The sequence below is a fragment of the Leucoraja erinacea genome, chromosome 1 (assembly GCF_028641065.1).
Source record: "Leucoraja erinacea ecotype New England chromosome 1, Leri_hhj_1, whole genome shotgun sequence".
NCBI lineage: Eukaryota > Metazoa > Chordata > Chondrichthyes > Rajiformes > Rajidae > Leucoraja > Leucoraja erinaceus.
Genome location: NC_073377.1, coordinates 145,858,449 through 145,871,341, shown reverse-complemented (window position 1 = coordinate 145,871,341; position 12,893 = coordinate 145,858,449). Strand labels below are relative to the sequence as shown.

Genomic DNA, 12,893 nt, shown 5'->3' with positions numbered 1-12,893 from the left:
CAATGAAGCTATCACGATATTTGGTCTGGAACTCACTGATGGCGTCATGCAGAGCTCCCAGTGCTTCGTTGGCCTTAGAATTTACATTTGCACTTGGAGCAACATATACAGCCACAAAAATAACGGAGAATTCCCTTGGCAGATAGAAAGGCCGACATTTCACGATGAGGAATTCTATCAGCGGAGAGCAGTGTTTCCCGGCAATCGTAGCATTCACACACCAGTCCTTGTTTATGTACAAGCACAGGCCTCCACCTCGGCTCTTACCAGAGCTAGCTGCCTCTCTGTCCGCACGGAACGATGTAATTCCCTCCAGCTGTATTGCCGTGGAGATATTGCCGTGGAGCCATGATTCCGTGAAAACAAACACACAGCAGTCTCTTATATCCCTGTATGTTGTCTTGAGAAGACGCAGTTCGTCAAGTTTGTTGTCCAGGGAGCAGGACATTAGAGAGGAGAAGCGAGGGCACTGCAGGTCGGGTGGGGTTAGCTGTTAGCCTAGCGTGAATGCCTGCTCTTTTCCCCCGTCTCCGCCTTGGGTAAGAGCCTGCTCTTTTACCCCGTTTCTGCCTCCTCTCACATCGCTTGCGTCTCCTCCTCCTCCTCTCTCCTCTCCCGCCTCCTCTCTCCGGTCGTATTCATATCTGTGGCCGCTATGTTTGGCTCCGCAGCTGGTAGTAGTAGTCCATAGCGGCGTATTTGGTCTAAATCGCACCAAAACGCGCCCGTACTACTACCATGGTTTGCCCCGATGTTTAGGAGCATGTTCCTGCAGTACATATATCTTGGACAGACTGGACAAAACACACAACACTAACTTTTTAATGCTCCGACTATCTCCCGAGGGGCCGCTGCGACTGTTGACCACAATGAGGCCAAACATCTAGATATATCTAGATACACTGATATATACGATTCAAAGAAGGTTAGGTGCTGTGAGGATATTTCTTCTGGGGGAAAGAAATTCAAGTTGGCTGGGTTGGTAAGGGAAGTGTGGAGCAGAATATTGGATCACCATTTTAAGAATTAAAAAAAACTTAAGAATTGTGAATCCTCAGAATTCTGTACTTGGGAGAGCTGTGGATCCCCTGCCATCAAAATTATCGAGGGCTGAAATGCATGTTGGACGAACGTGAATATTTTTATTTTTTAAATAGTTCCCTTATTTTGTTGAAAGTAAAGATGTTTATAAACATTCATCCCCAGTGATGTCTTCAACTGGTGAAGCAACAAGACTGGAGGTAGTGTCTCACAGGCTGTTAGTCTGTGTTGTTGGCCATTTACTCTGGGATAAATGTACCTGGCCCACTGACGTGCTGCAGCCAGTGTTCCTGCGGATGATTGTCTCCAGCCCAGTGCTGGAAGTAACAGTGCAGCACAAGTGTGGGCACTTGCAGTTGGTGTCACCGGAAGGCTAATCTATTTAAAATTAACAAAAATTCAAAATTAAGCTCAATTTGTTTTATGTAACTTTTATGCGACTAGTTGATCCCAGGGAAAAATAACAAATTTATGAGGTAATTGTTTAGTTACTTCTAGAATGGGTTCTGGCGTGCAAAACTAAATAATGTGAAAATACGATTTGATAGATTTGGTAAAAAAACAAGTGATAAAACTGATTTAAGAACCAAATACTATTGGTTCTTGATGAAATTGCCAGATTCTAATACTATAATCATTCCACTGTGGAAAGTTCTAGCAATGTAACAAAGCACATATAAGGATGCATTTTTTGTTTTAGCTGTGATTTATTCATTTCATGAATTTGTTTTTCTGTAGGTTGTAACTGCTACTGGCACTCTTGCGTTGGGAATTAACATGCCATGTAAAACTGTTGTCTTTCTTGATGATTCTGTTTCACTGGATGCACTGCAATACAGACAGGTATCACATCCATCCATATTGAGATTTATTTTAAATATATTCTAAATAAACCACTTAAAAGTAAAATAATTGCATTTTTCCACTTCTAAATAATCAATTTTTAAAAGAATTCTGGTGCCATAAAATTGTAATTAAAGCTTAATTTTTCAAAAGCTTAACTTCGTGTTGTTCTCTTTCCAGATGTCTGGCCGAGCTGGAAGACGAGGTTTTGATGTGATTGGTAATGTGATCTTTTATTGTGTCCCATTGCCCAAAGTGCAAAGACTTCTCAAAGCAAGCGTTCCCCAACTTAGGGGTCAGTTTCCTTTGTCGATTTCCCTTGTGCTTCGTCTTATGATGCTGGCTGCTAAATCGGATGACAAAATGGATGCAGAAGCCAAGGTACTTAGTTAACTGGCAAGCCAAGTCACAAATATTTAATTTAACCTCTTTCTATTTTTATTTCAATATTATCGCTAAAATCATTTAAAATATATTGCTGAGATTGCTTAAAAATACTGACACAAACAAAAATATGTCAGGGTTATGGTTGCTTGTTTGATCTTCATTATTTGACATGGATATCCATCAATAGAATGATAAAATTTGGAAATATATTTTATGTTTCAACTTTTAAATGCAAATCATGATGGTAAAATGACAATTGCCTCTGAGTGTTTAAAATGGGAAGATTTAAACGGATAAAATGGCAAAAAATAGCATTTTGTCACTCCTGTTATCTTCAAAATTGAACCAAAGCATTAAAGTAAACTGTCATTTTGAACTTGATGGGATGAAAACACTTTGTTGCTTTATTTGTGCAGTTGCGCAAAATTGATTCTCCTCCCCATTCTAGTTTTCAGTTATTTCAATATTGATGCTTGGTAAATCACCATTTAAAAAATATATAAATCAAAAATACTCATTGGTGTATTTCAATACACAGCAAATTCTACGGAATGATAAACTGGTTAATATAAAGCTGTTTCGTACATTTAGTGCCATTCATAATCACTGGAAACATTTATTTCTCCCATTAGGCTTTGTCTCTGCTGCAACATTCTATGCTGTGCTACGATAAGCAGAAGAGACAGATAACATTGAAGTTGTACTTTATGTTCTGCTTACAGTTTCTTCTCAAAGAGGTAGGCTTTTAAAGTTAATTTTAAAAAGAAACAAAAAGTTGATTACTGGTCTCCATGTCTGCCACAACTGTAAATGTCTGCAACTGAGACTGAAGCTCTAAAGTAAGTGCAAGTTGAATAAAGACTAGCAATTAGATTTTTATTTTGTTGAAATTTCACAATCGGGTCAATATGGGTGGCTCTACTGGTATAAGGTTAGTGGTACTGAGTAAATAATCCTGAAGTTGGCATATTACTGGACATTGCTTGCTATTGCCAAATGAGATTCTTTAGCAAGGAAAGCTTTAAAGTAGAAATAAAATTTGTGGCCTTAGCTCATTGCTCTGTAACATTGCAGCAATCATGCCAACATATACATCCAGTTTTATATTGTTTGAGGACCATGACTATAGTGATCAAGTGCAATCACTCTGTCTTAACGTCCATGTTTTTTGGTTGGAAGCACGTGGTAAGTGAGAGTCCTCAATTATTGGCATCGGCACCCCTCTACCCACTGATGTGATTCACACAGCCAACACAGAAGATTGTATTGAGCCTTTCACTTTAATTCATTGTATGATGTGCGGACATCATTGGTAGAGTCCAGATTTATTGCACATTTCCACGTTTCTATTTCCAAGGCAGGATGGTGTGAAACTTGGGGAACCCATGAGTGACAGTATTCCCATGCAACTGCTGTGCTTATCCTTTTTGGAGTTTGAGAGGTATTGCCCGAGTGGACTAGCTGCCTGGCAGTCGTCCATTTATGGATAATGCATTGCCAATGTGTAATGTGCTAGTCAAGAGGGCTGCTTTGTACCACATAGAACAGTACAACACAGGAACATGCCCTTTGACCCCACGATGCCTGTGCCGAACATGATGCTGAATTGAGCTAATCTCTGCCTGCACATGGCCCCTGTACCTCCATTCCCTACATGTTTGTGCCTAAAAGCATCTTGTATGCCACTAACATATCTGCTTCTATTACTGTTCCTAGCAGTGTGTTCCAGGCACTTGCCACTGCCTGTGTTTAAAAAAAAAATTAAAAAACTTGCCATGTACATCTCCCTTAAATTTGTCCCTCACCTTAAAGCTATGCCCAGCCGTATTTGACATGCCCACTGAAGAAAAAATATTTTGTGTGCTCTAGCAATGCATCTCATCTCTTAATAAACAACTATAAGGTCTCTATTTAGCCCCCAAAGCACAGAAAATAATCCAAGTTGGTCCTTTTAACAAATATCCTCTAATTCAAGCAGCCTGGTAAAATGCTTCTGCATTAGAGTCATACCGCATGGAAACAAGCCCTTCGGCCCAATTTGCCCACACCTGCCTGCATTTGGTCCACATCCCTCCAAACCTGTCCTATCCATGTACCTGACTAACTGTTTCTTAAACGTTGGGATAGTCCCTGCCTCGGGCAGCTTGGTCCATACACCCACCACCCTTTGTATGGAAAAAGTTACCCCTCAGATTCCTATTAAATCTTTTCCCTATGTCCTCTGGTCCTCGATTTCTCCATCTATGGTCAAGAGACTCTGTGCATCCACCCGATCTATTCCTCTCTTGATTTTAAACACCTCTATAAGATCACCCCTTATACTCCTGCGCTCCTTGGAATAGAATCACAGCTTACTCAACCTCTCCCTATAGATCAGAACCTTGAGTCCTGGCAACATCCTCGTAAATCTTCTCAGTATCCTTTCCAGCTTGACAACATATTTTCTATAATATGGTGCCCAAAACTGAATACAATACTCTAAAGTCTCCAAAGCTTCCACGTCCTTCCTGTAATGGGCCAACCAGAACTGCACTCAATATTCTAAATGCAACCTAACCAAAGTTTTTTCAAGCTGCAACAGGATAATACCAGGGTGCTTGTTTTAGTTATAGCTACACTCATCCAGCCTTGCACATGAAGGGATGTATTTGGTATATCAGAAGTGAATCACTTCCAAGTCCAAGCATCCAAGTCTCAAGCATGCTCTTATAGCTGCAGTTGAGTTTCTGTTCACTGGGATGATCTCCAGAATGTTGGTGGCGATTGATTCAATAATGGTAATCCATTAAATGAGAAGTTAGGTTGCTCGACTTCTTGTTCGAAACTCTCTTTGCTCAACACCTTCTATGACATGATTGACTTGTATATATCAATCCAAGTTTGAATGTTACGAAAATCCAGATACTGCAGTTATCGAATGTTTCATTTTCTCAGGAGTTCTGAACGAAGTTGAACATTGTGCATGGGATTAGCAGACATCCCAACTTCTGATGAAGGTCCATTGACAATGCAGTTAAATTGTCTGTTTCAAGGATACTGGTCTGAGGAACCCATGCAGTGTTGACCTGGGGCTGGAATGATATATCCTCAGTAACTAGAATCATCTCTTATGCTAACCAATATTACTAACTGCTGCAGATTGTTTCCTTTAACCAATATTACTTTTACCCTTGTGTTTTTCTTCTTGGTGGACATTGATTAGTGTTACCCAGGCTCCTTGATGCACTTGGTTAAATGACTATTTAATTGACTATCATTCACATCTTAAACTCTGTTCATAGATCCATGTTTGGACCAAAGGGTGTAATTGTGATTTGGAGTAGTGATACTAGCAAATTTAAATCACAGCATCCTTCAGCAGGTTATCAGCATACGATGCTTCCTTAAAACATTGATGCCACTTTCATTGCCTTCTTGTTGATTTAGTTTAGTGAATGGCAGAGTGGTGGATCGGTGATTAGCTGGACTACATTTCTCTTGATTTTTGTAGGTCTATCTAGGCATTGTTGTGCTAGTGCCCCTGCTGTCTGGAATGGAGAAACTTGGCTAGAGATGTTTTGGAATGAGGTTCTCGAATGCACATTATTATTGTTTGCCTGTTACTTGGCTTTTGCTGTATCCACTGATGTCAATTATTTATTGATATTATATAGAATGAGTTAAATATTTCTGGGATGATGGAGAGAACCGAGAAGGATAATCTATTCTTAACAATTAAGGTTCAGCCTTTGCTCTTGGCACTTGCATGCTGGACATTCTGTCGTTGAAAATGGGGATGCTCTTTAGAATTGCGGCGACTTAAGAGTTTAATTGACCACCAATCACAAATAGATGTGGCAGGTATGCAGGGCTTTCATGTGATCCTTTAATTGCATAGCTACTTAACTTTGTGTTAAGTGTAAGCAGCTGACTTTTGGTGGGCCAGATAGCCACCTTTCCCACTTTTTCATTACATTCTTTTTTTGTCCCCTGGCAATGGTAGATAGAGAACCATTAGGTTACTAATGGAATGGAATAGCATGCATTCATTCATCCCCTGTTGCCAACTCACTCTGGTAGCTGTCTCACATCTGGCCAGCTGTGTCAGTGAGAGTGCAAATGTGCTAGACTTGGTGAGCTTTCTTATCCCCACCCAAACTATATTTTGTGCCCCAACCATTGTAAACATTTCCAAATATTGTTGAATATGGTAAAGTAGTGATTGATTGAAGGAGGATGGTTGTAGATATCGATTTTAGCCTGCCTTTGACCTGATGCCATGAGACTTCAAGGTTGGGTTGTATGGAGGACTCTGAGTCACTCTGCATTGGTTGTAAACATCTCTCATCTATGTCTGTCTAGCTGTTGCAACTGTTTGCAGAGGTTGTGAAGGAGTTGGCTGATTGGCAGTAGATTTGATTGGGTATGACTCGCAGGTTTTTGCTCTGCCCGTTTGTTTTAGTTCAGACTTCCATCTGTGAGAAGATCATTGCAAAGTTCTGTAGGCTGATTGGGCATTGTTACATTTGAAGTGGTTCCTCATTCTGGTTTAAAATAGTAATTTTGATTAAATTAAATGGATCTCTGTCACTTCAAAAACCAGGGATGAATTGGCTATGTTGCATATTTGCAGACCAGATCACCAAGGGTAGCAAATTTGCTCCCTTGGCACCCATTGGCCAAACCAGATGGATTATTAAGATTCAAGATCACCATTCTTGATGAGTGTTTCTATTTAATTCTAGGCTTGCTATCTAATTAATTCCAGGCATCCATGATGACATTTCAACAATGTTAGTACAGAGTTCATTTGAAAGTCAGTGACATTTTGTTTTTGCAGAGATTTTTGGATTTGAATGGAGTGCCACACGGATTTGCAGGTCTGGTGACCCACTTGCATCAGCATGAACCAGCCAATTTTATCTTTGTCAGTTTCCTTGTGAAAGGTCTGTTTCACAAAATTTGTATTCCGACTGACCAAGCAGCACGGAAAGGTAAGGCCATCACTTTTAACTGGAACTTCAAGTAGAAGCTATGATCTGAAGGAAACGTTTCTTGTGCCAAATAGTCTGGTTTGCTGAAAAGTATTCTTTCAAACAGTGCTTTTGTTGTGAATTAAGTTTATTCGGACATCAGCTCTATTTCTTCATGGGGCAAATTCTCCATTGGGATGTAAGAAAAGTTTGAGCAATTTGGTGAACTATTTTGTGCAGCTAATTCTACTACAACATGTTTCCACAACATGAAGTGGAGAACGATATTTGCATTATATGAGCTGAATTATGTTTTACGTGATTTCAATTGGAATTTGAAGCACAGAAAAATGACTGTCTTGGATTTACGCAATTTAGGGGAATAATAAACATGTTTCTATATGGTCCCCCGCAGTAATCAGATATTATTGTCTTTTAAGAACAAAGATGTTATTTTAACTGCAGATGTCTGTTGAAATTGACAACCAATTACTTATTTTGGCACTTGTACAATAGTACTCTATAAAGCAATGTAACATATATTCTTTAACATTTTTATCCGGTAACAAAAAATAAATGTACTGTTATTGAAAATGCCTTTATTTTTGAAAATCCGGCAGAATAAAACACTTTATTGCAAGCCTGATTTTCTACAACATGGTGTTTCTGAAGAAGGCAACTATTATGTTATAGTTGAATTACTTGTATTTGATTTCATGGGATATAAAGGCATTCCAATAGTAGAACATTAAAGATGGACTCAAAAAGCTGGAGTAACCCAGACGGTCGGGTAGCATTTCTAGAGAAAATAGATAGCTGACGTTTTGGGTTGGGTCCCTTCTTCGGACATGCCGCCTGACTTGCTGAGTTACTCCAGCGTTTTAGTCTATATTTGGTATAAGCCAGCATCTGCAGATTCTTTTTATTACAGTATAACATTGAAGATTTAATGATGGAAAAGAAAGAAGAAAGTTAAACAATAATTGTCACTGTAATATAAGTACTAAGCAAACTAATCGGACAAAATCCTGGCACTGGTGGTCTGCAATCTCGGGTTTCTCTAGTGCTGTAAGGTAGCAACCCAACCGCTGCATCATTGTGCCACCTAATTTTCTTATGTCAGTAAGCTTCTGGTCACTTTCCTTTATGTCATGTTTGTCTTGGGAACTGTTTTCCTGAAAGGTTGGCTCCTTGATTTGGGGGTCAGTAACATTGAAGAATGCAAATATCACGGATATTGATAGGAGACGATCAGCCATGATCACAATGAATGGCGGTGCTGGCTCGAAGGGCCGAATGCCCTCCTCTTGCACCTATTTTCTATGTTTCTAAAAATGTCAGATTAGTAATAATTTTGTACGTTAAGGTGGTTTGACAATCCAATCCATTTCCAAGGGCCCCCCGTGAGAAATTAGTTTTATTTTAACTATCCGTAACTAGATGTGTTTTATTTTTTAAAAAAGCCACAATCTTCATGCCTTTCTCCACTGTCAGATCTTTACTCTCCAGGTTAAAATCTTAGACCATAGCTGGAAAAGGATCCAGTGTCCAGCGATGAAACCAGAACTAATATTGTTCTTGAGTCTAATTGCCATTGATCCCTGGGGAGAGTCAGACCATGGGGGAGGGGAGTAAGGAATCAAACGGTGCCCCGGATCTTCATCTACAGTGTGCACAATGCTTCCCACTTTGGACGAAGTGGGAGTTTTTGTTTGTCACAGTGTCAAGGCAGCTTTCTGAGAAACCTTGGCGATCAAAGCTTAGGAGCTAGCCTCCATTGGATAATAGGATCTCACAAACAAGTTCTGGCATGGGCAAGAGGTAGGTGGGCGGATGAACAGTCCATTATATCCTTTATTGCGGTTATGGGAGTCAGTCAAATGTGCATGTTTGGGTTGTGGCTTTGCAGAGTAGCTATTAAACGATGAATAGAAGATAGTGAATCATTCCTCTCCTTCCAGCTGGTTAATGCAAACTGGCCTTGATAAAGTCTATTAATGGGTCAGCTGTCCTGAACATAAATGATGCATGCCATCTGAACAGACGAATGACTGGTGGTTTAAGGGTTTCAAACACAATTGACAAATATGTCCATTGTTATGAATGTTTTTTAAAGTATGTGGCTAGTTTTGTGCAATTACTACTGCTTTATATTTACAGTGAAAATAAAGGATTGTACTAATCTGTTGCTTTTGATTGTGGCATATTTTAGCAGGTGCAGCACGCTTCCCTGATGAAGTCATGGAGTCTTTACTTCTAATATTGGCAAACATCTTTGGAAGGATTTACCTTCCTGCGTGTTCAACTGAAAGGAGCTCTGCCACGTTGCACCAGTCTAAGGTGTGCAAGTGTGAAACAAATCGGGACATCAGGAATTGACATGATTTGTGCATAATTCAATTTTTACCGGCTGTTTTAATCATTGATATCTCAAAATTGTCTCTGGTTTTCCAGTCTTTGTTGAATCCAAGGTTTCTCCCAGCCCTGTTTAACTTCTAAAGCGATATCCGGCCTCTTTATTCTATATTCCGAGAGCTTTTCCACGCATTATTTTTCCTATTTTTAGTAGTCAAATCTCAAGAAAATATTCTAAGTAAAGTTTACTTCCCTTGATAGTGAGTTTATTTGTAATGAATTTTTGACACTGTTTATTGCACTTAGAACATAGAACAGTACAGCACAGGAACAGGCCTTTTTGGTCCACAATATCCATTCGAACATGATGCCACATTCAATAATTTCTTCTTGTGTGCATGCGATCCATATCCTTCCATTCCCTGCATAGTCTTGTGCCTATCCGAAATGCTGCGATTGTATTTGTCTCCACTGCTGTGCTTGACAGTACGTTACAGACTCTCACTAATTTTTGTGCGTTTAAAAAATAATAATAAAATTTGCCCTGCACGCCTCCTCTAAACTTTGCCCCGATCACTGTAAATTTATGCCTTGTTGTATTTGACTAGGAAAAAGATTCTGACGGCTGTATCTATGCCTCTTTTGATTTCTTGTGTCGGGTCTCCCCTCTGTCTCTGATACTCTAGGGAAAAGAATCCAAGTTTGTGCAACCTCTCCTTATAGGTGATGCCCTCTAATCCAAGCAACATTCTGGTAAATGTCTTCTGCGGCCATGCCAAAGCCTCCTCATCCATCTTGTAATGGGACGACCAGAACTACATATAATTCTCCAAATGCGGTCTGACCAAAGTTCACTAAAGGTTTCACCCAAGACAATGAGATTAGTAAGATATGACCTGCCACAGATAAAGCCATGCATCACCAAAACCTATGTAATCTTGTGACACCTCAACATCTAGTGTGCACGTTTCAGCGTTAACATCACAATTGGTGCACATTGGCTGAAGAAAATGGTGGCTTGGGGTTTGGTGGTTTAAACAAAAATGAACAATTACTATTATTTATATTAAGTATCTGCATAAACCTGTATCTACGGATATAGTACACTACAGGCTCTGCTTATAAAGTTATACATTTGATGTATTGCCTTGATTTGCATAAATCTTCTACATATTTAAAATTCCTTTAGTGTCAACTTTAGAGATACAGTGCAGAAACGGGCCATTCAGCCCTCCAAGTCTGTGACGAACAGCAATCCCTGTACACTTGCTCTACCCTACACACAAGGGACAATTTACAATTTTTACCGAAGCCAATTAACCTACAAACCTGTATGTCAATGGAGTGGGAGAAAACCCGCGTGGTCACGGGGAGAACGTACAAACTGTACAGACAGCGCCTGTAGTCTGGATCGAACCTGGGTCTTTGGTGTTGTAAGGCAGCAACTCTACCGCTGCGCTACTGGGCCGCCCCATTATTCCCTTTGTGAACATGTTTTGGTTTTGTTCTACAACTTTATAGTTTTAGTATTTGAGTATTTGTACAACTGAAGTGTAAATTAAAGTGAAAACTCTTCCTTTTTCAACGTTTACAACACAATTATAAAACTATTGAGTCCGTGTGGCATGTGGGATCTAGTAATCTATTATTTGAACTAGGAGTTACTTGGATTCTTGAAAAACAATAGCCCTTGCAACTTAATCTTTCCTATTGCACAATCCTAAAGTAAACTGTTTCAAATATTGTATTTCTAATTTATTTGCATGTAAGCATATCTGTTTTAATTTTCTATTTGTATCAAAACTAATCGTAACAAAATGATTGCCCCATATTTACATTAGAATATAATATTCGCAAGATGCGAAAGCTGCTATCAGCAAAAAGAGTTCTTACTCCAGAGGTGTCAAAATTATCGTCACATTATAACTGGGAGTAATTATGGGTTGCTTCCTGTTCCAGGTGTTCCTGGACGATCTTCCAGAAGAATTTGCAGAAGCAGTGAATGAATACAATAGAAGTATCCAGGAGATCTTTGGATGCTTCTTCCTTTCTGCATCAAAGCATGCTGATATGTTGGAAGAATGTCAACTTCCTCTGTCAAAAACATGTAAATATACCATTTTGTCCCTTTTGTGCATCTTGCCATTTAACTTGCAAATTAGACCTTTACATGACTTTTGGATATGATTAAGATTCTTGTTTTCCAGAGGTAGGGAATTCATATACTATCTTAAACCTGGCAGTTTACTAGCAACAGCCAGGAAAAGTAATAATGTTTAAATTAAAATAACATCCCTCAGCATCTGGAAGTGAACCCTCTCTCTGGTTTGTGTGTAATAATGTGTGGTTGACTGCGAATACATTTTAGAAGGACAAAGTGTTACAAATCGAATTTGAAGAAGTCACTTGCTAACTACCACCATCAGGTGTCCTGGGGCACCAGAGGACCAAAAACCTTCAACCATCGCTTCTCCATCAAAGTGTAGTATAGCAGGTTCATATAAAAAGTCCATGTATGACCTCCAAAGCCATCTGAAAGGCAAAGAGACACCTTCACTCTAAACTGGAGGATGAGATGGGCTTTTGCAGCTATGAAGGGGCTTCCATTCCATTATTTCCTACAAGGCGGAAAAAAGCGGGCAGCTCAAATGACAGTGAGGAATCACTCCCGGACAAGCTCAATGTGTTCAATGGTCACCTTGAAAGGGAGTATACCCTTGTCGCTTCTCGGACCCCATAGCTTCCACTGGCATTATAATCTCAATCACCGAGGCCAACATCACAAGATCCTTCGTGATAGTAACACTGATGGTATACCTGGCCACATTCTTAAAACTTGCGCAGACCAACTGGCTGGAGTTTTTTGCGGTCATCTTCAACCTCTCGAATCTTCAATTGTCATATTTACTGAAATGAAACAATGAAATTCTTGTTTGCAGCAGCACAATAGATTTATAAATACAGTGCTCATTGGATAACATAATAAACAAAAACATTTCAATAAATTTTAAAAAACTGGAGTTGCAAACAATACAATACCCCAAAGTCCATAGTGCAACCAAGACAGTTTCTAGTTCAAAATTTAGTTAGTGTTTGCAGTGTTCAATATCTTGAAGGATGCTGGGAAGAAGCTGTTCAAGACTCTGGAGATCAGTTTTCAAACTCCGATACCCTTTTCCCAATGGCAGGAGTGAAATGAGAGCAAGGCCAGGGTGGTATGGGTCTTTGATGCTGGCTACTTTTTTGAGGCAGCGCTTTGTTGATTCCTTTAATCGTGGTGGACTGGATAGTGTCCATCACTTGGTAATCTTAGTT

General features: G+C 39.6%; 1 protein-coding gene across 1 annotated transcript in view; it reads left to right on the top strand.

Moving 5' to 3' along the window:
- The window catches only part of LOC129702984 (probable ATP-dependent RNA helicase DDX60), an 81,966-nt gene that overhangs the window by 61,295 nt on the left and 7,778 nt on the right, over positions 1 to 12,893 (top strand). The window contains exons 28-33 of the mRNA XM_055645118.1: positions 1,780 to 1,884; positions 2,065 to 2,265; positions 2,904 to 3,008; positions 7,091 to 7,244; positions 9,436 to 9,563; positions 11,538 to 11,685. Coding sequence (XP_055501093.1) covers positions 1,780 to 1,884; positions 2,065 to 2,265; positions 2,904 to 3,008; positions 7,091 to 7,244; positions 9,436 to 9,563; positions 11,538 to 11,685 — 841 coding nt within the window. The remainder of the gene's footprint in view (positions 1 to 1,779; positions 1,885 to 2,064; positions 2,266 to 2,903; positions 3,009 to 7,090; positions 7,245 to 9,435; positions 9,564 to 11,537; positions 11,686 to 12,893) is intronic.